This window comes from Porites lutea, chromosome 9 (assembly GCF_958299795.1).
Source record: "Porites lutea chromosome 9, jaPorLute2.1, whole genome shotgun sequence".
NCBI lineage: Eukaryota > Metazoa > Cnidaria > Anthozoa > Scleractinia > Poritidae > Porites > Porites lutea.
In genome coordinates, this window is record NC_133209.1 from 6,582,108 (window position 1) to 6,609,607 (window position 27,500).

The window sequence follows — 27,500 nt, forward strand, 5'->3', positions numbered from 1 at the left end:
GCGTGACTATGGTGAGAAAAGTGAAAAGCCTCTTTCCCTGCTTGTATTTTTAAATGACTGCCTGAATTTTCGCGTCCGAGATCAGTTTGAAATCAAAATGTTAATAGCGCGGGGCCATAGTGACATTAACACAACACGTTCTGTCATCATGTCATTATTTTGCTGCCGTTCTCTTTGCCTCTGTATTTCTCTTTCGCGTTGCCTTTTTCTAGTGATTCTAGCTCTGTCTTGTTCTGCTTGCCGGCGTTTTTCACTATAGTTTCCTCTCCTTTTTCTCGCCCTGACTCTTTCTACCTGCCGACTTTCTTCGCTAAAATTTGGTCTTCTTCTTCTACTTCTAACGCACTCTCTTTGGCGATCGTCTACGCTTGCTCTACGCGTGTTGACTCTTTCTCTCTGCCGTTCACTTTCTCTTTGCTCTCTGCTTAAAACCTGTCGTCTACACACTCAAATCTCTCTGCTTTTATTTGTTGACATAACAGCTTTCGTAAGTTGTAGTAAAAAGTTATAAAGGCTCTGTCGAAAAATCGTTTGCTAAGTTGCTTTGAAAATTCTTTTTTCAAAACCAGTTGCGCGATATAATTGGGCGACGTTGCGCCATGCGATTTCCTGCCAAAAAATCTCTACTTTCCGCTACCCAAGAGTCCATGTGGACTACTTTCCACTACCCGGAAAGTCTGTGCGGACGGACGTACGCTGACGTCATAACCAAAATTTCTCGGATGGATAGTTTACCAAATTATCTTAGTTATGGGGCTCCGCTATCAAGCGGTATACATTGGGTAGTTATAGACAGATTGACGATATGTGTTAAAAATACGCTGATAGTTACAGCACTATCCTTAAGCAACCTGGACGAAAGGCCATCAAGACCTGTTGCCTTTGATGCCTTTACCTGTACCAACTGTTGTAAATGAAGCCATCAGTTACTTAATTGTGCCAAGTGAAATTTATCATCAGTAAATTTGGAACAAAACGAAGTAGCAACGGTGCTTCTCTGGAATTGATTTGAAAGTCTCAATTTTATCTCTCAGAAGCATTTACAAAATAAATTTGCGATACTCTCTTTATCCGTGATCAACTCCCCATCTAATTTCAGTTGGTTTATTGATCCGGAAATTGACGATTTATTTGGAAAGAGTTTCTTTTTAGTCTTCCAAAAGTTACGCGGATCGTCGAGATTTTCTTCAATTCCAAATGAATAAGAAAGAAAGAGTAATATGCGAACTCGAGGTGGATTTTAAGAAATCTCTTTGTTGGCGTTCTAATGTAAGTAGTGATAAAATGTTTTTCTGCCTACGTCAGGTCTAAAAAGGGGAATGGATTTCAGAGGCCAGGTCTAAAAACGGGTGTGGAAAATAACAATTTTTTGGTTAGGGTCAGGATTTGGAGAACCGACACGCCCCCACCACGAACTCCCAGGAATACCTCTCCCCCCCCGAAGGAGGTAGAGACAATATGATATCACTTGTAGGGAAAAAGAGAGGCAAACACACTTTGAGAGTAATGCAGAATTTTATGCTAGGACCATAAGTGACCATAGTAGAAAAGCAATGTGTGTTTTTTAATGCGATTATTATGATTATTATTTATTCATTTTTTTTAGATAATGAACTATGGAACAGCATGGGAAACTGATAAATTTTAGTCTGTTTATAAATATATCTATTATTAACGTAACAAAATTCACAGGCAATATAGTTCATGCACATAGTAATACTTTATATTTCTAATGATATAATAATAGTAAAAATAATAATGATGATAATAAACCGGTTAAAAGATGTTTTCGAAGGTTCGAGAATTTGGTTTTAGATTTACCGAACAGTCACAACACAATCAGCATTCGCAAATAATTCGGGGGTTACAATTTTCTGAGCTTGTGATAGTTACTGATAAAAGGGATTGTCTTCTTTCTATTTCAGCTGTCCGGCGATACCTCGTTTGCTCTTTCTGCTGTTACGTTGCTGATGGATGAATGTGGTGAAATTATTGGGAGAAACATTTCTTCATCCGTTAATGAAAGTAGTGAAGAGAAACCTGAAATCCCTCCCGAAATGTCAGAAATTGTTGAAAACTTATGCCCAAGTGACTGCACTTTTAACGGGAGATGCGTCAATAGCACTTGTCTTTGCAACCACGGATTTACAGCAAATGACTGCTCGATATCGATCTATCAAATACCAGACATTTCAATGTGAGCTTTAAATATATTTGAATTAACTTATTTAGTGGTTTATAAGTTCTAGGAAAGAATCGAAACATTTAAAGTAAAGACCCGTTTTCACTGACATTAAGTCAAGTTCAAAAATGTTGCCTGAGGAGGAATTGGTAAGCGTGGTGAAGGAATATCTCCAAGCTAAATGCATCATTCCAGATCACAGAATTTTAAATCAAGTCTTGTTCAGTTAGCACTCGAAGTGCCAGCTTTTGAATCCTTCTGGCATTGGCAACTTAAATCTACTATATAAGTTAATTGTCGTCGTATTTAAAGGCGACATACACCGAATGCAAATATGACGGACCTTTCGGCCGGCCCGGGTCTAGTTAAGCGAAAGCGAGGCTAGTGAGGCCTCAAGAGTTTGTTTTGACTGCGCGTCTTAGCGATTGAGCAGATCGATATGGTTTGCTTCGAGTTTTTACGTGCTTAAGAGCCATTAAATTGGAGATCTAACTCTAGTAGAAACGAAAGATGATTATCTTCCCTTTGCCGCTATGCCAAGGTTCTTTACGAAGAAAGAAATGGATTCAAGTGAATTGAAGCACTTTACTATTACAGAGTTAAAAGAACGAAAGTGTGCTCGCTTCTCTTCAGAGAAGAAGACTCAGAACACTATTTGAATGGGAGAATCTCCCGAGAGATGGTTTTGTTTCAAGTTCGCTTTGTCCTACCAAGACAGAGGTAAACATTATCGAGAACGAGTGAATACGCCGTCGCGACATGACTTAACAATCATCAAAAGTTCTCAGGGACACTCCTGTGCATGAACTGTTTACAACGAGGCCGAATGTTTTCACAGTCTTCACGATTCTGTGTTCAAGAGTTAGAGGAAGCCATAAAAGTAGCAATTTTTAGAAAACCGTTGTTAGTTTATCTCGAAACCCTTCAACCAGTCGCTAAAATTAATCACGCGCAAGGGCAAATGCTAGAATGCTTGCACGCTCTTTCCCTGCCAGAACCTTTTCCCTTCTTCTTTAATACTTTCTTAGTTCGCGACATTTCCTTTGTTAGTTTTTTTCAGTACACTTTGATCAAAGAACTGCTATTCAAACATGTCGCTTTGTTCTGGTTCTTACATGGTGTCACAGGCCACGCTAGTAGGATCAACAGGCACTTGTTATTGTTGTGTTTTATTCACCCTCGTCACTATTGTTGTATTTTAATGCAGCTGTTTCCAGCGTGAAATCTAAAAGATCTTAAAGTCAACAGCGGATGCTTCCGTTCTCGAGAATGTTTACCTTTTGTTCGATGAATAACAGGCCATGCAAACATCATGGAACAGCACCATCTCTTGCGAAAATTCTTTCATTCAAATACTTTCGTGAGTCCTCTCTTCTAAAGCAAGTGAGTGAAACAAGCACACTTAGGTTTCAACTGTAAAGTGCTTCCTATCGCCGCGCCGAATAGCATAAATCCGTAAATTTCTTTGTCAAAAGATCTTGGGAGAGTGAAAGTAGTTTCAGCCAGAGTAAAGTCCTCTTTTTGGTGACGCTCAGGCACGGAAAAACTCGAAGCAAACCATATCGATCGACTAAGACGAGCAATCAAAACAAAACTCTTGAGGCCTCACTAGCCTCGCTTCTGCACAACTAGACCCCGGCCGGCCGAGAGGTGCGCCGTATTTGCATTCGGTGTATTAGATGTCCATTTTTTTCAATTTTTTGTTACATACCTGGTCACTTTTCTAAAGACGTATCCATAGGAATAATCATTATGCTGTTTATCCTATAGGTTACAAGGAGATGGTTTGTGCGATAGACGTAAACGGCCATGTAAGAAGGTGACTGTATTGGGATCTGGTTTTCTAAATTCCACAAACATGACCTGTCATGTCAAAGAATTTACGGTAACTCTTCTTACTTCCTTTACTTTTTTATTTCAGTGTTTTATACGTTGCTGTTGTTGTTGGTGTTTTTTTTTTTTTTCATGGCATACATATTGACCCGGGTTCTTCACAATCTATGTATCTGCTTGTAAGGGCATAGACTTTGATTACAAACACGACATATCTTAATTTGTCGTTTATCGTTCTTTGTTTTGTTTAGGTCACAAACAGCTCTTGGACACCAAAACAAACAGAAATTAAAACAACTGGTGTAATGACCGACTTGGTGTTGGCAGAATGCCATTTACCCGAGTCCCCAGTGAAGCCGGGATATTACCATGAAGTCACTTCAGGAACACCTGCTGCTGGATTGGTTATATCAGTGTCTAATGACGGCGAACACAAGAGCTCTAGGAATCTCACATTCATATCATATGACTCTGCATGTATGACTTGCAATGTCACTACCGGATGTGTTTTGAAAGTAAGTGCAGTTTGGCATCAAGCGAACCAGTCGCTAGGATCTTAAAAAAAAAACTGATACGAATTTTTTCCTTCTCCATTCCCTCCAGATTTCCAAGGCGACCTTCGATTGCTTTTGGGAAAGACCCGTCTTCGTTTTTAAGTGCTTGTGATCAGTATTTTCGTTACGCAAGATAATAAGTTTAAACCTTTTTTCCTTTTTTTTTGTTTGTGCATGTCCGATTAAAATAAACATCCCATTGAACGACACATGAACGAGTGGCTGTCACTCAGCAGCCTATGATGAGTTAAGAACTTCTTAATATGTTTATGGACGATACGCTCCAAAGACTTCACTAAAATACTTGTTAGAGAAACTGGTCGTGTTAAACGTTCGAACTCACCTCTTTTGTTCCTCCACAATTCAGCCATTGGCTGCAAAAGAGGGAAAACTGCCATTTCGGTGTCTTTTCGTTCTCTAATTTCCCATTCTTTTCAACCATTACTTCGGGACTTTGATCACTGGCCGCTTTTAAAGAGCGTGTACCTTTTATAGGTGACTGCTTAATGGAGATTCAATTGTATTGAGACATTATATTTCATCATATTTTACAGAAAAACTCTTGCTTTATCAATAATTACTGCTTTGCCACAAATGAAGCCAATCCCATCAACTGGTGCCAACAGTGTATTCCAAATATGAGTGAAAGAACTTGGACAAAACGACAAGGTATTTGCAGTGAAATATCAGTACAGGTATCTTTCAACCTTCTATCGAGGAGAAAACCCTTTAATCAGCTGTTTAACCTTCATATGTTTCACTTTAGTTGTTTTAGAAGCGTGCGCTAAACTAATACAAAGTTCGCTAAACATACCACAATATTTGTGGAACACAGCACACTATTTTCGAAACACAACACAAAATTCTCGAAAAAAATGCATATTTTATGTTGTTTTAAGACGTACTAACTCATCATTACTGACTGTTGGCACGTAGAGGGCCTTGCAAAATCATGCCTTTTTGTTTTCCTGACAATTTCTTTTCTCGCAAGGGGTCTCGTGATTACCAAAAACTGATACAATTTATAATTTATATTCATGAAGCCTAACAGAGGAGTTTACGATTATGACGAGATTACATTTAACCACCCTTGTATTAAAAAAAGTCTTTTGTCAGAGGCATTTCCTCAGCCTGACCAGAAAAAGAGGGGAAAAAAAATGACGCTATGCATGTAAATGGCAACAAAACGGTAAAATGCGTAGTTTGTCACAGGAAGCCCATAGCCAGACGTATCGATACGAGATTTGAATATTCAAGCTTAAGGACCGTGCCCGCTCGACAAAATACCACCTTCTACGGGAGAGACGGTACGTGTACTTAGCCTCCTGTTCATCACGGTAACATTTTGTATCTTCCAGTGAACCTTCCACCTCAGTTTTTGTCCACCAATAAGTACTTCGCGCTGTCTCAAGAAGATCTAGAGCTGGGGATAGACGTTTCAGATCCAGAAGGCATGCCTGTCACTTTAACATTAACAGACGGAAGTCCAACAAAAGCAGTCATGCGCGGCAACATTCTATTATGGAATGCCACCGATGATGCCAACACACGGTTCTCTCTGAAGGCTACAGATGCATGTGGAGCCGTATCCACATTAAATATAACTGTCAACTTGGTTGCGTGCCAGTGTCAAAATGGAAGTTGTGTTCCGCATAGAAACAAGCCAAGAGGTTCTGGTTTCTATGAATGTAATTGTATTCCTGGTTTCACTGGTGCTAAGTGTGAAACTAATATCGATGATTGCCAGTCATATCCTTGTTTGCAAGGTAAAAAAATAGTGCGGGGATTTTCAAATTACCTGATCAGGAGGCAACGTGACCGAGTTATCAGCGCGTCGGACACACAGTCTAGCGGTCTCGCTCTGGTCACTTGCTGGATTTGTTCTCGGTCGTCCCGAGTACAAATCTTCGGCCATGCATCTTTACACAATTGAAGCCTTGAACCTTACTAGCTCTTTTTCGTATAGCCAAGTTCTCGTGTTCCAAGCAATCAGAAAGTGAGAGCGGCGTGTTTAGATAGTGCTGTGAGCGCAAATATTGTGCCCATGGCCTCCACGGTTGGATCAGTGCTTAGTATGAAAACTAGTAGTGAGATTGGGGAGAAATCCATTCTTGTAACGGTCTTGTAAGTTAGTTAAAAGAAAAGTGCAATCGTATTTGCTGCTTTCGTTTTCTCCAGCAGAGATACCTGTTGGCAAATAAACGTAAGCACAAACAGGGGCACTAGAAGAAGTAGAAGAAAAAGAAGAAGAGAGAGAAAAAATCGAACCGCTTAATGGTTTTTCATTTCACTTTGACGAACTCTTCTACTTCATTTGTTTCTTCAAGAGCCCAACTTTATGAATTCATTATTCGATACATTCTAAATTACACTATATTTTTCAATCTATTTCTTCGGCATTCACAGGGTATTGTATCGACGAGGTTAACCAATTTAAGTGTGTCTGTAATCGTGGGTATGTTGGAAAGAAGTGTGAAATAGACTATGATGATTGCGGAGTGTCTCCCTGTGCCCATGGTAGGTCATTATCACCGGACGATTGGAGTAGTCACTTAGTGAGATTTATAACCTCTCATGTATTTTGAATATTACAAATACACGTTTACTCTCAAAGAGTCATCGCCAAGCCAAATACATTGAATGAACTGACCTGAGTTCTGAAATAATGGCAATTACGTGTACTTCCCAGTCACTGTGCCTTCGCGCCAGGAACTTGAATCTTAATGTTAATGACTGAAAAAAAGGGACGCAAGACGTCACGCGAAGAAGCGGCGTGGTGGCCTAGTTGTTTTGGGAGTGCAGAGCTGGACTGAGATTATGGCGGAAGATTTTATACGTACTGTGAAGTCGGAATAGCCCAACTACTGGCTAAAACATAGCAACAAATAAAAGACAAAAACCTTAGAGCCAAAGTTACTCGCACTGATAGGTTACTAGATTTTCTTGCCCATTTTGCTCGCACCAAGTTCATATGTAGCTCTAAAGTCGAAATAAAACGGTCAAATTTAGTTTCGTGCATTAGCATAAGTAGTAGGGCTTTTGAATTGGGCATAAACTACGAACATATCAGAAACCAATTTATACGTGAATCATCTTCTGTTACTAGGCAATTGCACCGACTACCCAGGCACATACAGGTGTGCCTGTGATTCTGGCTATGGTGGACAGAATTGCTCCATTGACATAGATGAATGCCAGTCGTCACCGTGCCGGCACGGTAAGTAAAGTATTTAAGATAAAATCAATTGTAAACAGGGACTATTTAACCCACGAGAAGACATTAAAAGTCACTTACTAGATACTAGTTAAAAGAGAGAACAAAGCAGCAATTATAAGAATCAAGTTCAAATATTTTTATACATGTAGCTAATAAAGAAGGTTTTAAAGGTCTACGTCATGCTATCTGCTATATTGTCAAAAAACTAAAACCATTTTCCATCAATTGAATTCCAAAAATAACGCTCCAGTTTTGTTTTCTGAGACCAGATTTGGGCATTGAAACTGTTTCCTGTCGTCTGTTGCAACGGATTTCAAGGATGGACATGGATTGAAATTTGGAAAAATTGGGCTGACCTTTTCAAGTTTTAATGCTACGCATGCAAAATCACCAAAACAAATTGCTATGGTTAGCGCTCCCTGATGGAAGTTTTTCGATATCTTCATAAGTTTACAGAAGCATTTTATCTATGGGTAAAGGCAGTAAGTAAAAAGCACCATTTAGAAGGCCTTCCTTTAAAATGATCAGTGAAGTGCCTTTTTCCATATGAAAACGTTTTCATGCATGCAGTATACCCGTGTTCTTTATTTTACCCTATTTTAAATATAGGGACCTGTGTTGATCAGATAAATGGATACAAATGTCAGTGTCAACCTGGTTACACGGGAATAGACTGTGATGTTGATATTGACGAATGCCAGTCATCTCCTTGTATAAACGGTAAGATGCAGGTGATTAGAGAAAAGGAATCAAATTCAAACTGACAAGGATGAATCCATTAGAAACAGCAGAGAGTCAATGAACCAATAAACAAAATAAAAAATAAATAAATAAATAAATAAATAAATAAATAAATAAAGGTAAACTTGCCTCCTTTACTTTCACTTACATGTTTTTCATTCACCGGTACGTGTTATTTCCTTCAATTCTATACAAAATGTTTAAAATCATAGATTAGGCGCTGTTGCCTGCCACACCTAATCATATACATCTCTAATCGCTCCTTTCGTAACAACATAGGCAAACCTTCATCACCGCTTACGCAGGCTAGCGGGGCTGGCGATCAGCGCTTTCACTCAAAAGCCAATAAACTCTAAAATAAGTTATATTGTTTACTGCGTGTCATGTTTTGAGCAGATGATTGATTTTTAATTTTTTCCCGTATCTTAGCTAGCAATTTTTGTGTTGTTGTTGTTGTTTTTTTAATTTTATTTTGTCATTGTTCGTCACCGTCCATCACTTTTGTAAAGGTCGTTTTCATGCCTCATTATCAGAGTCCATTTTATCATGAGGGAATGTGACTACTATTATATGATGTAATTTGGTGTTCGGGGAGGGGTAAATTAATGAATGCGTACAATATAATTCGCTTTTAACTGGATTCTTTGCCTTCCACCGACCTTGGCACGGGTCCGCGGAAGGCAAAGGCTCTTAGCCTAGGAATTCTGAATTTGTCAACTACAATTCATTGTCATTCAAATAAGAATAATGGCTTTTTAACCCTTTAAGCCCTATTAGAGAGTTATCAGCATCGAATTCCTCCTTGTAATATTAATGCTTTGTAAAACAGAGTGGTCATGAGAATTACAAACATGATCGTACTTGCCTGCGTGCAGACGTCTCCTATTTCCTTCGTTGCACGCGGAAAAGGGACGTCTGCGTAACGCAGTCGTTAATCGTGTTCCAGCGTCCTGCTGGGTTCCCAAGATCTTGGGAACACGCTGCGATAGGCTGACACACAGTGCGCATTGTTTGACTTAACGCTGATTGGTTGTTATCGAATGTGGTCTGATAATGTATGCGGTGATTTAAATGATTTACGTAAGCGGGGTTCTCTAACCAAAACAAATCAAAACATGTGCGATTGTGTGCTGTGTTTTTCGTCGATCGAAAAGCAGAGCGATCGAAATCTTGTGCGGGGACGCGGAAAATTTAACGTGTAGGAGGAAATTATTTCTTTACAATTTACTGTGCATGACACATCACATCATATTTGTAAACAGTGTCTGAGAAAACTACAAAAACGGCGTGGAGTTCGCACCAGGCAGGCATTTCGGAGAAAGCCAGCCAAAGAAACTAAAATCTTTATTTAGCCGTAACAAACAGTGGTCAAGAAAATTTAAACACTTTACAACTGCATCTGAAATCAAATCCTATCGGGAACACCCACAGAAGCATAAACTGACAGGAAATGATTACTCAGTATGCATGTAGCAAACCTGCTTCATGACCTCTAAATGTAAGACTTAGCGCTGCAAAAATGAGATTTACTCAGTCAAAGTTTAGAATGCTACATGCACTGTGTAGTGCTAGTAATTTTCGCGCGAGAGAGAAAAGAAGAAAAACCTCTGTTCAAGCAGACTCTCAAGGTCACGTTTCGCCCGTATCACGAGCTTATGATGTTTTGTTTGGCCTGTCAACTCTTATTTCTAACCGGATATTATTTCACAATTTATGCGAAATAGAATACCCTGCCAGCGGGACGCTGAAACACGATTAGCGACGGCATTACGCAGACGTCCCTTTTCCGCGTGCAACAAAGGAAATAGGAGACGTCTGCACGCAGGCAAGATCGTACAAGATGAATTTGTTTGATATTTTATCAACTTCTCCCCACTACTTCAACGGGAAATGAACCGGGGGCAACAAATGAGAATTCAAATTTGCATCTTAGGGTTTAAAGGGTTAAACGGAGTGCTCTACTTGATCTCACGAAAGCTTTAGACACGGTGGAACATGAACTCCTTCTCCAAATGTTCAAACTTTAAGGGTTTGGATCCTGAAGCTTACAATGGTTTCAGTCCTATTAACTAGTAGCAAACAGAGAACATTATTATGTAAATAGTGCTTTGTCTGACTACTGCTCCATTATTTTTGGTTTGCCTCAAGGATCCATTCTAGGACCTTTATTGTTACTGATTTAAATAAACGATCTCCCTACATGTGGCTTAGCCTCAACATCAAGGCTTTATGCGGATGATACATTTCTTACCGTTGCTCTCGTGATCCTCTTGACTTTCAATCAAAGCTAAACAAGGCTTCGAGTTTTATGCAATCTGGGCTTCAAGCAAAACAAACTTACTCTTGATGTTAAAAAACCAAAATATTCTATTATTTCTAATCAATGTAAACTGGTTCATTAAGTTCATCACCGGATATAAAAAATAATGGACATCAAATCGACAGTGTCCAAAGTCACAGATATTTAGGAATCGAAAAAGATGACACTCTAATATGGCACTCTCTTATTGACCATCTAGTCATAAAAGTGTCAGGTAGCCTGGTCGTTTGCGAGCTAAAGCTTTAGAACAACTGGATACCTTAATAAACATGTACGGCGCTCCTATGGTACTACATTTGGACTATTGCAGCCCTATATGCGCATGCACAGGAAAAGCGGTTACTACATATGTATGTATAAGGTCATAAAATAAATAATCGCTTCCCACCTCGCATACATGACTTTTTAAAAATACATCAGAAAAACGTTCTCACAATTTATAAGGAGTTCGGCTCATAATTAACCTATACCAAGGCCTCAGTCGTGCTACGCTCTGGAACAGCCTTGGCGCTCAAACAAAAAAAATCTAAACAACAAAGAATGCCTTTAAAGAATCCCTGCCAGGAATTTATACATAATAAATAAACGCTCCATAATTTTTAGTATAATATTCTACTCATGGTAAGATTTAATGTATCACACGGCTCAACAAAAGAGCATATCTTATTTGTGAATATGAATTGATAGCGTGTTTAAATGAAGCTTTATGTAGGTTATAGTCAAAGCCCATATAGTTTAATGCAGGTGGTTTTAACACAACCGACACAGCTTTTTATAATAATTGATGATTTCATTAGTCGTCTTGGCGGCCTGTTTGGCTTGAATGTGGATATATAGTTCGTTATGTAAATGTAACTTGATGACCATTTTTTATCGTTTCATCTAGTAATTCAGTCTATGTTCATTGATTCTCAGGGACGTGCGTTAACGAAGTCAACGGTTATAATTGTGTCTGTCAAGCTGGCTTTAACGGAACAAGATGCGAGAATAACATTAACGAGTGTCTTTTAAATTCCTGTGGAAATGGTGAGATATGAGTTTTCGGACGTATGAGCAAATTAATAAAGAATTTTAGAATCGTTTACTACAAACATTAAACGTCAACTTTTTTATACCACGTGACGGTTTACTCAGTTCATTAATATATCTACACAAAATAAGTATTTTTCAAGTCAGATTCATCAATAAAAATCATTATGGACGGTTTTGTATCTGCTCATTTCCTAATTTCATAAATTGTCCCCAAATGTAACTTTAAATCTCCTTATAATACTCTACTGGTGCTACCCAACCCAGTCTTCCTTCTTTCTTTAAGCATTTCGCAAAGATTCAGCTTCATCAAAGTTTACGAAGAGGATACTGATGTGAACTTTCTTTAAACAACTTAAATAATTTGTTCCTTATCTGTTAGATCGTTTTTAACTGCGCGATTTCTTCCTTTTTTTATCAATTAGGAAATTTGTTATTGTTGTTGTTGTTGTTTTTTTTTTACAGGAATTTGTGTTGATAAAGTTAACAACTATAGCTGTATTTGCAACGTTGGATTTACTGGCCGACAGTGCAATGTTGCTATCACACACTGTAGCAGTGACTCGTGTTACCCTGGCGTACCTTGCACGGAAAAAATCAGTCATATCGTATGTGGGCCTTGTCCATCTGGTTTCACCGGTGATGGTAAAATCTGTAAAGGTAATTAATTAAAAGGGAATTAATTAATTAATGTAATTAATTTAATGCACACATAAAGCGTACAGATAACATAACATACGAATCATGTAATTCTTTCTAAAGTGCTTAAACATGGCAAAAGCCAGTTACGGGTTGCCCTGAGTCTCTTTCTCAAAAGTAAGGCTTGGTGCGCGTTCATTTATCAAAAATGAGTTTCATTTGCGCGTGAAGAAAACTTTACTTCACAAGAAGGGATGAGCACAACGACTTGCTTTGAAAAAGAGCCTTAGAGAAAATTGGGAAATCGCCTATTGCAGCGGCATAACAGACCTTTTCACGGTTTTTTTTTTTTTTTCAACTTTCGACATGGACAAATCTGTCGACACCACTGAAAAGAGCGCCTTAAGATCAGTAAAGAGAGAGATTTGTTGAAAACTAATGGAGATACAGCTCCTCAAAGGCGCGAAATTTTGCAGACGTTTTTATGGAGGGGAGGGGGTGGCGCACTTGACCCCACCAACCAAACGTCTTTGAATTTCCGCAACTTCCCGGAGCTATATCTTCGCTCGCTTAAGACGTATCACTTTCAAATTTGGCAACATTACTAATTTTAAGGCGCTCTTCTCAGTGGTGTCGACCGATTTTCCCTAACTGGTCCATATGAAAAGTTGAGAAACCGTGAAAAGGTCTACTTCGTTTGATCAGCGAATACTCAGCGCTGGCTTTTACTCCTTGGAAGGAGTTCCAGTATTGGTATTTGTTGGGGAAAAGGCATACATATCATAGTCCTGGTTTCAATTCGTGATCGGTTAAATGAAAGATGGTTAGAGATGGACCTAGCAGAACATTGTGCGTACTGGTTATGCTGCAGTCATAATTGTTGCTAACATCAAAATAAACATGCTTAAGCGATGAGTTTGCCTTCTAACCTGTTTAGCACTACTGATTTTTGTTAAAGAATTCCTACCAATGATTTCCTTTTTTTCCGAATCTAGCTTAACGTCTCCGTCCGTACTGCTTAAATTGCATCGATGACTCTGTCTATACGCATCCCACACTACAGTAGTATACTCTAAATTTTGTCTATCAATACATGTATTAGAGGCTGAAAACAAAAGAAGAGCGTTATAATTAGCGCCTAACAACTAAGAGTGATCTTATTCCATCTCTGGTAATATTACTCTGATATGAAATCATTCCATATAACGATTCTGACGGGTGCAAAAATTAATCAATATCGATTTCTTCTCCCTTGAACTCCTTATTGTACTCTAAGTCCCGTTAAACTTCGTCTGCCATAAGGTCATTATCTTTCTAGACAATCTTCAATCTTTAATTGTTGTTGTCGATGCATGCTGAAGGTAGGATTTAATACTTCTATAAGAAGTTTGATAATCCGCCTTAACCTTTAATTACAGATACAGTAAAACCCCGCGTATAAGAACCTGGTTTTTTTTTAAATTTAGCCTTAACAGGTTCTTATACAAATGTTACTTAAAGCAAATTTTGACTACCAAGGTTCTTAAAATAGATTCTTATATTTTCATATGAATTTCATTTAAATATATTATAAATATCATCTCATAATACAATATAAATCATTTGTACCATACAGTAATGCTTAAAAGGCAGTACAGTGTAGGTATGTCCTTAACAAAACATAACAAACAAACTCACAGTCAGTTCCCTGAAAAGCCATCTCAAAGTTGATACCAAGAAAATCTTGGGACCAGTTCCACTGATAAGAACCTGACTTAAAATTTTAGCCTTAACCGGTTCTTATGTGGAGGGGGCTTAAAATGAAAATTTAAGCCTAACAGGTTATTAAAACCCAGGTTCCTTTACGCGGGGTTTTACTGTATTGATGACTGTGTCAATCACAATTGTCAAAACGGTGGTTCTTGTGTGGATGGCATCAACAATTTCACGTGTAACTGACTTAAGGGGTATACTGGAAACGCTCACAGGGGATCAGCAAGAAACGTTCGATGAGAAATGTTACAATTGAATACTCTAGGACTTATACCTTTTCACTTAAGTCACAATGGAGGGAGAACGGAGATAACAACTGGACAGTAAAGTTGATGATTTTCCATGAAAATGATTTTGTTTTCACACGCGATATTTGCTTTACATATTTATTAACCATAATAGAAACATTATATGTATTTCGTTGTGTAATCAATAATAATGATATCATTATTGTCGTCTTGTGGTGGTTAAAAACCCGAACAATAACCAAGAATTTTAATATTCAATAAGATATAGAGCAAAACAAAAGAGTTTCTAAATTCGATTTTCTTATTTATATTATATCATAGTCTTTTCATTGCAGCTGTTCAAACTCCTAGGACCTTTTATCACTATTGCTTGTTGTCAAGTTTTAAAAGAAAATAAATGAAGTCTTATTGCCTTTACAGACATTGATGACTGTGTAAATCACACTTGTCAAAACGGTGGTTCTTGTGTGGATGGCATCAACAATTTCACGTGTAACTGCCTTAAGGGGTATTCTGGGAGTCACTGCCAGACAGGTATGCCGCTTTAAAGCAACAACTTGGTGTCTTATTGAATACAAATTCTATTATTAAAATACTTCTGTAATCAGAAATAATTATATTATTAGTATTGCCTTGTAGTGGTTTAATACCTGGAATTTTAACATTCAGTAAGAAATAGAGGAAATAATTTAATATGCTAACCATTCTTTTTGCACTGTAGCCGTTCAAACTGCTCCTTTTATCACTCTTGCTTGTTATCAAGTCTAGTAAGGAACTAAATTAAGTTTTATTGAATTTACAGACAATAATGACTGTGTAAATCACACTTGTCAAAACGGTGGTTCTTGTGTGGATGGCATCAATAATTTCACGTGTAACTGCCTTAAAGGGTATACTGGGAGTCATTGCCAGACAGGTATGCCGCTTTGAAGGAAAAATTTGGTTTTCTCATTGAATACCAATTTAACCATTAGAATGCTTGAAACAATTTGACTTGCACTTCTGAACGACCACTTACGTTATAAATTATACTTCTATGTTTTTGGCAGACATTAACGACTGTGTTAATCACACATGTTTGAACGGTGGGTCGTGTGTAGATGATGTAAACAATTACACGTGCAGATGCGTTCCAGGATTTAAGGGAGATCGCTGCGAGAAAAGTAAGATTTTATGGAATTTTATTGACATTAAATAACTATTTCATTTACTTTAAATAAGGACATTAAGGAAAGTCACATAAGAACTCTGCAAGAAACGTTCGATGAGAAATGTTATAACTAAATACTCTTGGACTTACACCATTTCACTCCAGTGCAAGTGGAGGAAAAACTTAGATAACTGGACTGATGAAAAGTTGATGATTTCCCTTGAAAGTGATCATTTTGTTTACAAACGAGAAATTTGCTTTACATCAGAATAAACCATTAGACACATTATAAGGGTTTCCTTCTGTAATCAATAATGATATTGTTATTGTTGACTTGTTGGGGGATAAAAACCCGAAAATAAAACAAAAATTACTATTCAATAAATATACAGATAAACAATTTCATTTATTTGATTTTCTTTTTAATGTTATACCATTGCTATTTTGTTATAGCCGTTTAATTTGCTTCTTTTAAAGGTCTTTGTTTTTTTTTTGTTAAGTTTTGTAAAGAAATAAATTAATTGTTATTAACTCTAAAAACAATAGTGACTGTTTAAATCACACTTGTCAAAACGGTGGTTCTTTTGTGGATGGCATCATCAATTTCACTTGTAACTGCTTTAATGGGTATACTGGGAATCACTGACAGACAGGTATGCAGCGTGCAAGGAAAAATTTGCATTCTTATTGAATGCCATTTTCATCATAAGAATAATTCTTTCATCAGTAATAATTATATTATTACTGTGGCCTTGCAGTGGTTTAATACCCGAAAAAGAACCAAGAATTTAAATATTCAATAAGAAACAGAAACACAAGAAGTGACCTTTACTTGGTTTTCTTATTAATTTTATACGGTAACCATTCTTTTTGCACTGTAAGCGTTCAAACTGCTCCTTTTATCACTCTTGCTTGTTGTCAAATTTGTAAGAAAATAAATTAAATCTTATTGAATTTACAGACATTAATAACTGTGTAAATCACACTTGTCAAAACGGTGGTTCTTGTGTGGATGGCATCAACAATTTCACGTGTAACTGCCTTAAGGGGTATACTGGGAGTCACTGCCAGACAGGTATGACACTTTGAAGGAAAAATTTGGCTTTCTCATTGAATACCAATTTAACCATTAGAATATTTGAAACAATTTGACTTGCACTTCTAAAAGATCACTTACGTTATGAATTATACTTCTATGTTTTTGGCAGACATAAACGACTGTGTTAATCACACATGTTTGAACGGTGGGTTGTGTGTAGATGATGTAAACAATTACACGTGCAGATGCGTTCCAGGATTTAAAGGAGATCGATGCGAGAAAAGTAAGATTTTATGGAATTCCATTGACATTAAATAACTTTTTTACTTACTTTAAATAAGGACAATAAGGAAAGTTACATAAGAACTCTCTGCAAGAAACTTTCGATGAGAAATGTTATAACTAAATACTCCTTGACTTACACCTTTTCACTCTAGTCCGAGTGGAGGGAGAACTGAGATAACTGCACTGATAAAAAAGTTGATGATTATCGTTGAAAGTGATTTTCTTTTCAAAAGAGAAATTTGCCTTATATAAGAATTAACCATCAGAGACATCAGTTGCATTTACTTTTGTAGTCAATAATGATATTGTTATTGTTGTCTTGTTGTGGGTAAATACCCGAAAAAAACAAAATATTTTCATATTCAATAAGCAACAGAGAAAAACAAGAAGTGTTCTTTAGTTGATTTTCTTATTAATTTTATACGGTAACCATTCTTTTTGCACTGTAAGCGTTCACACTGCTCCTTTTATCACTCTTGCTTGTTGTCAACTTTTGTAAGGAAACAAATTAAGTCTTATTGAATTTGATTTAGAACACGGAGGGTCGTGGGTTCGAATCCCATCTGGGGATCAGATTTTTTCTGTGTCCTCTTATGGTTGATTATTTACATCTCCCTTTATTTCCTTTATTCTTATTGAATTTACAGACATTAATGACTGTGTAAATCACACTTGTCAAAACGGTGGTTCTTGTGTGGATGGCATTAACAATTTCACGTGTAACTGCCTTAAAGGGTATACTGGGAGTCATTGCCAGACAGGTATGCCGCTTTGAAGGAAAAATTTGGTTTTCTAATTGAATACCAATTTAACTATTAGAATACTTGAAACAATTCGACTTGCACTTCTAAAAGACCACTTACGTTATAAATTATACTTCTATGTTTTTGGCAGACATTAACGACTGTGTTAATCACTCCTGTTTGAACGGTGGGTCGTGTGTAGATGATGTAAACAATTACACGTGCAGATGCGTTCCAGGATTTAAAGGAGATCACTGCGAGAAAAGTAAGATTTTATGGAATTTTATAGACATTAAAAAACTTTTTCATTTACTTTAAATAAGGACAATAAGGAAAGTCACATAAGAACTCTGCAAGAAACGTTCGATGACAAATGTTATAACTAAATACTTTTGGACTTACACCTTATCACTTTAGTGCAAGTGGAGGGAACACTTAGATAACTGGACTGATAAAAAGTTGATGATTTCCCTTGAAAGTGATCATTCTGTTTATAAACGAGAAATTTGCTTTACATAAGAATAAACCATTAGACACATTATAAGAGTTTCCTTCTGTAATCAATAATGATATTGTTATTGTTGACTTGTTGGGGAATAAATACCTGGACAGTAGAACAAAACTTACTATTTAATAAATATACAGATAAACAATTTCATTCATTTGATTTTCTTTTTAATCTTATATCATTGCTATTTTGTTATAGCCGTTTAACCTGCTTCTTTTATAACTCTTTTTTTTTTATTGTTAAGTTTTGTAAAGAAATAAATTAATTGTTATTAACTCTATAAACAATAGTGACTGTGTAAATCACACTTATCAAAACGGTGGTTCTTTTGTGGATGGCATCAACAATTTCACTTGTAACTGCTTTAAGGGTATACTGGGAGATACTGAGAGACTGGTATGCAGCGTGCAAGGAAAAACTTGCATTCTTATTGAATGCCATTTTTATCATAAGAATACTTCTTTCATCAGTAATAATTATATTATTACTGTGGCCTTGCAGTGGTTTAATACCCGGAAAAGAACCAAGAATTTAAATATTCAATAAGAAATAGAGGAAAACAACATGCGCTGTTGATTTCAATTTTTCATTAATTTTATACCATTCTTTTTTCATTGAAGCCGTTTAAACTGTTCCATTTATCACTCTTGCTTGTTGTCCAGTTTTTTAAAGAATTTACTTAAGTCTTATTGAATTTACAGACATTAATGACTGTGTAGATCACACTTGCCAAAACGGTGGTTCTTGTGTTGATGGCATCAACAATTTCACGTGTAACTGCCTTAAGGGGTATACTGGGAGTCACTGCCAGACAGGTATGCCGCTTTGAAGGAAAAATTTGGCTTTGTCATTGAATACCAATTTAACCATTAGAATATTTGAAACAATTTGACTAGTACTTCTAAAAGATCACTTACGTTATAAACTATACTTCCATGTTTTTGGCAGACATTAACGACTGTGTTAATCACACCTGTTTGAACGGTGGGTCGTGTGTAGATGATGTAAACAATTACACGTGCAGATGCGTTCCAGGATTTAAAGGAGGTCGCTGCGAGAAAAGTAAGATTTTCTGGAATTCTATTGACATTAAATAACTTTTTCACTTACTTTAAATAAGGACAAAAAGGAAAGTTACATAAGAACTCTGCAAGAAACTTTCGATGAGAAATGTTACAACTAAATACCCTTGGACTTACACCTTTTCACTCCAGCCCGAGTAGAGGGAGAACTGAGATAACTGCACTGATAAAAAAGTTGATGATTATCGTTGAAAGTGATTTTGTTTTCAAAAGAGAAATTTGCCGTATATAGGAATTAACCATCACAGACATCACTTGCATTTCCTTTTGTAGTCAAGAATGATATTGTTACTGTTGTCTTGTTGTGGGTAAATACCCGAAAAGAACAAAATATTTTCATATTCAATAAGAAAAAGAGAAAAACAAGAAGTGTTCTTTGCTCCTTTTATCACTCTTGCTTGTTGTCAAGTTTTGTAAGGAAATAAATTAAGTCCTATTAAATTCACAGACATTAATGACTGTGTAAATCACACTTGTCAAAACGGTGGTTCTTGTGTGGATGGCATCAACAATTTCACGTGTACCTGCCTTAAGGGGTATACTGGGATTCACTGCCAGACAGGTATGGCGCTTTGAAGGAAAAATTTGGTTTTCTCACTAAATAGCAATTTAACTATTAGAATATTTGAAACAATTTGACTTGCACTTCTAAAAGATCACTTACGTTATGAATTATACTTCTATGTTTTTGGCAGACATTAATGACTGCGTTAATCACACATGTTTGAACGGTGGGTCGTGTGTAGATGATGTAAACAATTACACGTGCAGATGCGCTCCAGGATTTAAAGGAGATCGCTGCGAGAAAAGTAAGATTTTATGGAATTCTATTGAGATTAAATAACTATTTCGTTTACTGCAAATAAGGACAATAAGGAAAGTTACATAAGAACTCTGTAAGAAACGTTCGATGAGAAATCTTATAACTAAATACTCTTTGATTTACACCTTTTCAATCCAGCCCGAGTGGAGGGAGAACTTAAATAGCTGGACTGATTAAAAATTTCATGATTATGCTGGAAAGTGATTTTCTTTTCAAACGAGAAATTTGCTTTGTATAAGAATTAACCATAAGAGACATTATTTGCATTTCCTTTTGTAGTCAATAATGATATTGTTATTGTTGTCTTGTTGTGGTTAAATACCCGAAAAGAACAAAATATTTTCATATTCAATAAGAAACAAAGAAAAACAAAAGGTGTTCTTTACTTGATTTTCTTATTAATTTTATACGGTAACCATTCTTTTTGCATTGTAACCGTTTAAGCTGTTCCTTTTATCACTCTTGCTTGTTGTCAAGTTTTGTAAGGAAATAAATAAAGTCTTACTGAATTTGACTTAGAACACGGAGGGTCGTGGGTTCGAATCCCATCAAAGGATCAGATTTTTTCTGTGTCCTCTTATGGTTGATTCTTTACATATCCCTTTATTTCCTTTATTCTTATTGAATTTACATACATTAATGACTGTGTAAATCACACTTGTCAAAACGGTGGTTCTTGTGTTGACGGCATCAACAATTTCACGTGTAACTGCCTTAAGGGGTATACTGGGAGTCACTGCCAGACAGGTATGCCGCTTTGAAGGAAAAATTTGGTTTTCTCATTAAATACCAATTTAACTATTAGAATATTTGAAACAATTTGACTTGCACTTCTAAAACATCACTTACGTCATGAATTATACTTCTATGTTTTTGGCAGACATTAACGACTGCGTTAATCACACATGTTTGAACGGTGGGTCGTGTGTAGATGATGTAAACAATTACACGTGCAGATGCGTTCCAGGATTTAAAGGAGATCGCTGCGAGAAGAGTAAGATTTTCATGAATTCTATTGACATTAAATAACTATTTTATTTACTGCAAATAACAAAAATAAGGAAAGTTACATAAGAACTCTGCAACAAACGTTCGATAAGAAATGTTAACTAAATACACTTGGATTTACACCTTTTCACTCCAGCCCGAGTGAAGGGAGAACTTAGATAGCTGGACTAATTAAAAAAATTCATGATTATGCTTGAAAGTTATTTTCTTTTCAAATGAGAAATTTGCTTTATATAAGAATTAACCATCAGAGACATTATTTGCATTTCCCTTTGTAGTCAATAATGATATTGATATTGTTGTCGTGTTGTGGATAAATACCCGAAAAGAACAAAATATTTTCATATTCAATAAGAAACAGAGAAAAACAAAAGGTGTTCTTTACTTGATTTTCTTATTAATTTTATACGGTAACCATTCTTTTTGCATTGTAACCGTTTAAGCTGTTCCTTTTATCACTCTTGCTTGTTGTGGAGGGAGAACTGAGATAACTGCACTGATAAAAAAGTTGATGATTATCGTTGAAAGTGATTTTCTTTTCAAAAGAGAAATTTGCCTTCTATAAGAATTAACCATAAGAGACATTACTTGCATTTCCTTTTGTAGTCAATAATGATATTGTTATTGTTGTCTTGTTGTGGTTAAATACCCGAAAAGAAAAATATATATATATATTTAATAAGAAACAGAGAAAAACAAAAGGTGTTCTTTACTTGATTTTCTTATTAATTTTATACGGTAACCATTCTTTTTGCATTGTAACCGTTTAAGCTGTTCCTTTTATCACTCTTGCTTGTTGTGGAGGGAGAACTGAGATAACTGCACTGATAAAAAAGTTGATGATTATCGTTGAAAGTGATTTTCTTTTCAAAAGAGAAATTTGCCTTCTATAAGAATTAACCATAAGAGACATTACTTGCATTTCCTTTTGTAGTCAATAATGATATTGTTATTGTTGTCTTGTTGTGGTTAAATACTCGAAAAGAAAAAAATATATATATATTTAATAAGAAACAGAGAAAAACAAGAGGTGTTCTTTACTTGATTTTCTTATTTATTTTATACGGTAACCATTCTTTTTGCACCGTAAGCGTTCAAACTGCTCCTTTTATTACTCTTGCTTGTTGTCAAGTTTTGTAAGGAAATTAATTACGTTTTATTGAATTCACAGACATTAATGACTGTGTAAATCACACTTGTCAAAACGGTGGTTCTTGTGTGGATGGCATCAACAATTTCACGTGTAACTGCCTTAAAGGGTATACTGGGAGTCACTGCCAGACAGGTATGCCGCTTTGAAGGAAAAATTTGGTTTTCTCATTAAATACCAATTTAACCATTAGAATACTTGAAACAATTTGACTTGCACTTCTAAAAGATAACTTACGTTATAAATCATACTTCTATGTTTTTGGCAGACATTAACGACTGTGTTAATCACACCTGTTTGAACGGTGGGTCGTGTGTAGATGATGCAAACAATTACACGTGCAGATGCGTTCCAGGATTTAAAGGAGATCGATGCGAGAAAAGTAAGATTTTATGGAATACTATTGACATTAGAAAACTATTTAATTTACTGTAAATAAGGACAATAAGGAAAGTTACATAAGAACTCTGCAAGAACATTTGATGAGAAATGTTACAAACTAAATACTCTTGGATTTACACCTTTTCACTCCAGTCCAAGTGGAGGGAAAACTTAGATGACTGGACTGATAAAAAGTTGATGATTTCCTTCAAAGTTATTATTGTGTTTACAAACGGAGAATTTGCTTTACTTAAGCAATAGACCACACTTTCTATGGGTTTACCGGCGTGATAACCCACGCGGGATGTTGGGAGAACACGAGAAAAGCTTGTAAATCACGAGCCGAAGGCGAGTGATTTACAAGCTTTTCGAGTGTTCTCCCAACATCCCAAGTGGGTTATCACGCCGGCAAACCCATAGAAAGTGTGGTCTATTGCTTTTATAAAATAACTTCTAGAAGAATGGAGTGTTTTAGGTAAAAAATATGGTTCTAGTACCGTGATCAAGTCACGTCTTCTCTCTAAAGTCATCATAAGCCAATCATGACTCACGATTTAATAGCGTTGAACTTTCTCAAAACTCAGTTCAGTCAAGCAACAAACAACAGCACTTCAAAACACGAGTTTTTGCACTCATTACATGATAACTTATGAAAGTTGTTTTACAGGAAAAGTCAACACATATTCATGCGAACATACAATGAAAGAATACGTTCATGGTTTGTTTACTACAGAAGTAGAAATTAATTGAACATCAGACTGTACGCAGCTGTATTTTGTTGAGTCGATCCGTAAGAATTTCATTGTTACAGACGGAACTGACAGCTATTGTAATGGAGGACTTCATTCACTTTTTACAAGCTGCAGTGGTTTGAGATCTGTTTTCTGGACTATTATGATCAAGAAATGCGACGTGGCTGCATTTGCGAAGTTGTCGCATGTAACTTTATATGCGCGTACAGCGACCGATGGAAATATGTCAGTGGTGGAGAAAGGTTTCTTTGCCGTAGCCACATATTGGCGTAAATATTTGTCGATTCGTGAAGTCAGGTGGTTTGAGGTAGGTTATGGCATCGATATCACCGAATAATTTGTGCAAATGTTGGAAAAAACCGGCACGAAACTCTGACATCTTTCATCATCGTTGGCAGCTTGTTTACAACCTACAGCGGCAGATTTTGTACCATATCTTGATCAGAGATCTCTTTTTGGAACAATTTCTTTCATTAAGGCATTTAATTTTGACATAAAATAAATCAAGAATGCTAAAACTATCCGTTTTGTTGCTGGTTGGCACATGGGTAGGTTTTCCTAGAGACTTTCTACACCAGAAATTCACACAGTTATTGTCTTTCTCTGCGATTGGCATCGTCGTGAAATGTAGACTGTTTTCCAGCTTTGTACTTTATAACTTCTAAAGCTATGGCAGTAGCGAATTGTGAGGCTCAGTAATAAAATGTGGAAACCAACGTTTTTAATATTAAGAAGGGCTGGGTAAGTAACTTGTTCTGTTTTTTAGCCTTTCTGAAATCGTTGTTTGCAGATCAATAGCGGGTTTTGTTTATGGCTCGTGGTCCGGATGCCTTTTTCTATGGGTTTACCGGTATAATAAACCATAGGTTTTTGACCAATCAGATCACGCGTACTATCTCAGTTATTTTATAAATAAGAATAAACCATTACCCACATTATAAGGCTTTCCTTGTGTAATTAATAATGATATTGTTATTGTTGTCTTGTTGTGGTTAAATACCGGGAAAATAAAAAAAACAAGAATTTTAATATTTAATAAATATGGAGATAAACAATTTCATTCATTTGATTTTCTCTTTAATTTTATATCATTGCTATTTTGTTATAGCCGTTCAACCTGCTTATTTTATAAGTATTTTTTTGCTAAGTTTTGTAAGGAAATAAATTAATTTTTATTAATTTTATAAACATTAATGACTGTGTAAATCACACTTGTCGAAACGGTGGTTCTTTTGTGGATAGCATCAACAATTTCACGTGTAACTGCTTTAAAGGGTATACTGGGAGTCACTGGCAGACAGGTATGCAGCTTGCAAGGGAAAATGTGCTTTCTTATTGAATGCCATTTCTATCATAAGAATACTTCTTTCACCAGTAATAATAATATTATTACTGTGGCCTTGTAGTGGTTTAATACCCGGAAAAGAACCAAGAATTTTAATATTGAATAAGTAATAGAGGAAAACAACATGCGTTTTTTATTTGATTTTGTAGTTAATTTTGTAGCATTTTTTTTTCCTTCTAGCCGTTTAAACTGTTCCTTTTCTCACTTTTGCTTGTTGTCAAGTTTTGTAAGGAAATAAATTAAGTCTTATTGAATTTACAGACATTAATGACTGTGTAAATCACACTTGTCAAAACGGTGGTTCTTGTGTGGATGGTATCAACAATTTCACGTGTAACTGCCTTAAAGGGTATACTGGGAGTCATTGCCAAACAGGTATGCTGCTTTGAAGGAATTTCTCATTGAATACCAATTTAACCATTAGAATAATTGAAACAACTTGATTTGCACTTCTAAAAGATCACGTGCCTTTTAAATTATACTTCTTTATTTTTGGCAGACATTGACAACTGCGTTAATCACACATGTTTGAACGGTGGGTCGTGTGTAGATGATGTAAACAATTGCACGTGCAGATGCGTTCCAGGATTTAAAGGAGATCGCTGCGAGAAAAGTAAGATTTTATGGAATTCTGTTGATATTAAATAACTATTTCGTTTACTGCAAATAAGGATAATAAGGAAAGTTACATAAGAACTCTGCAAGAAACGTTCGATGAGAAATGTTATAACTAAATACTCTTGGATTTACACCTTTTCACTCCAGCCCGAGTGGAGGGAGAACTGAGATAACTGCACTGATAAAAAAGTTGATGATTATCGTTGAAAGTGATTTTCTTTTCAAAAGAGAAATTTGCCTTCTATAAGAATTAACCATCAGAGACATTACTTGCATTTCCTTTTGTAGTCAATAATGATATTGTTATTGTTGTCTTGTTGTGGTTAAATACCCGAAAAGAAAAAATATATATATATATTTAATAAGAAACGGAGAAAAACAAGAGGTGTTCTTTACTTGATTTTCTTATTTATTTTATACGGTAACCATTCTTTTTGCACCGTAAGCGTTCAAACTGCTCCTTTTATTACTCTTGCTTGTTGTCAAGTTTTGTAAGGAAATTAATTACGTTTTATTGAATTCACAGACATTAATGACTGTGTAAATCACACTTGTCAAAACGGTGGTTCTTGTGTGGATGGCATCAACAATTTCACGTGTAACTGCCTTAAAGGGTATACTGGGAGTCACTGCCAGACAGGTATGCCGCTTTGAAGGAAACATTTGGTTTTCTCATTTTATACTACTACATGAGAAATTTCTGTAATTTGATTGCCTTAGAGCAGTGGTATTTCAGCTTAATTTGAAATACCTTCATGTGAAAATTACAAACCTTTTGCGGGTAGTAGTATAAACAAATAATAACATGATTTGTACGTGATATTAGGCATAAATACCACTTGTGATATTTTAAAATTGTCTCAAATTTCACTCGCCTAACGGCACGTGAAATTACGTATAACAATTTTGAAATATCTCGTGGTATTTATGCCAAATATCACTACAAATCAGGTTATTACCTATACAAATACCAATTTAACCATTAGAATACTTGAAGCAATTTGACTTGCACTTCTAAAAGATAACTTACGTTATAAATCATACTTCTATGTTTTTGGCAGACATTAACGACTGTGTTAATCACACCTGTTTGAACGGTGGGTCGTGTGTAGATGATGCAAACAATTACACTTGCAGATGCGTTCCAGGATTTAAAGGAGATCGCTGCGAGAAAAGTAAGATTTTATGGAATACTATTGACATTAGAAAACTATTTAATTTACTGTAAATAAGGACAATAAGGAAAGTTACATAAGAACTCTGCAAGAACATTTGATGAGAAATGTTACAAGCTAAATACTCTTGGATTTACACCTTTTCACTCCAGTCCAAGTGGAGGGAAAACTTAGATGACTGGACTGATAAAAAGTTGATGATTTCCTTCAAAGTTATTATTGTGTTTACAAACGGGAAATTTGCTTTACATAAGAATAAACCATTACCCACATTATAAGGCTTTCCTTGTGTAATTAATAATGATATTGTTATTGTTGTCTTGTTGTGGTTAAATACCCGGAAAATAAAAAAACAAGAATTTTAATATTTCATAAATATGGAGATAAACAATTTCATTCATTTGATTTTCTCTTTAATTTTATATCATTGCTATTTTGTTATAGCCGTTCAACCTGCTTATTTTATAAGTATTTTTTTGCTAAGTTTTGTAAAGAAATAAATTAATTTTTATTAATTTTATAAACATTAATGACTGTGTAAATCACACTTGTCGAAACGGTGGTTCTTTTGTGGATAGCATCAACAATTTCACGTGCAACTGCTTTAAAGGGTATACTGGGAGTCACTGGCAGACAGGTATGCAGCTTGCAAGGGAAAATGTGCCTTCTTATTGTATACCATTTCTATCATAAGAATACTTCTTTCACCAGTAATAATTATATTATTACTGTGGCCTTGTAGTGGTTTAATACCCGGAAAAGAACCAAGAATTTTAATATTGAATAAGTAATAGAGGAAAACAACATGCGTTCTTTATTTGATTTTGTAGTTAATTTTGTAGCATTTTTTTTCCTTCTAGCCGTTTAAACTGTTCCTTTTCTCACTTTTGCTTGTTGTCAAGTTTTGTAAGGAAATAAATTAAGTC

General features: G+C 35.9%; 1 protein-coding gene across 1 annotated transcript in view; it reads left to right on the forward strand.

Moving 5' to 3' along the window:
• The window catches only part of LOC140948199 (uncharacterized), a 96,471-nt gene that overhangs the window by 48,165 nt on the left and 20,806 nt on the right, over positions 1-27,500 (forward strand). The window contains exons 15-42 of the mRNA XM_073397419.1: positions 1,926-2,197; positions 3,953-4,067; positions 4,267-4,530; positions 5,124-5,238; positions 5,928-6,335; positions 6,976-7,086; positions 7,676-7,786; positions 8,396-8,506; positions 11,763-11,873; positions 12,342-12,536; positions 14,936-15,049; positions 15,318-15,431; positions 15,565-15,678; positions 16,627-16,740; positions 16,874-16,987; positions 17,637-17,750; positions 17,884-17,997; positions 18,942-19,055; positions 19,189-19,302; positions 19,771-19,884; positions 20,018-20,131; positions 21,026-21,139; positions 22,325-22,438; positions 22,572-22,685; positions 25,043-25,156; positions 25,281-25,394; positions 25,926-26,039; positions 26,461-26,574. Of these exons, the coding sequence (XP_073253520.1) occupies positions 1,926-2,197; positions 3,953-4,067; positions 4,267-4,530; positions 5,124-5,238; positions 5,928-6,335; positions 6,976-7,086; positions 7,676-7,786; positions 8,396-8,506; positions 11,763-11,873; positions 12,342-12,536; positions 14,936-15,049; positions 15,318-15,431; positions 15,565-15,678; positions 16,627-16,740; positions 16,874-16,987; positions 17,637-17,750; positions 17,884-17,997; positions 18,942-19,055; positions 19,189-19,302; positions 19,771-19,884; positions 20,018-20,131; positions 21,026-21,139; positions 22,325-22,438; positions 22,572-22,685; positions 25,043-25,156; positions 25,281-25,394; positions 25,926-26,039; positions 26,461-26,574 (3,865 nt within the window). The remainder of the gene's footprint in view (positions 1-1,925; positions 2,198-3,952; positions 4,068-4,266; positions 4,531-5,123; positions 5,239-5,927; positions 6,336-6,975; positions 7,087-7,675; positions 7,787-8,395; positions 8,507-11,762; positions 11,874-12,341; positions 12,537-14,935; positions 15,050-15,317; positions 15,432-15,564; positions 15,679-16,626; positions 16,741-16,873; positions 16,988-17,636; positions 17,751-17,883; positions 17,998-18,941; positions 19,056-19,188; positions 19,303-19,770; positions 19,885-20,017; positions 20,132-21,025; positions 21,140-22,324; positions 22,439-22,571; positions 22,686-25,042; positions 25,157-25,280; positions 25,395-25,925; positions 26,040-26,460; positions 26,575-27,500) is intronic.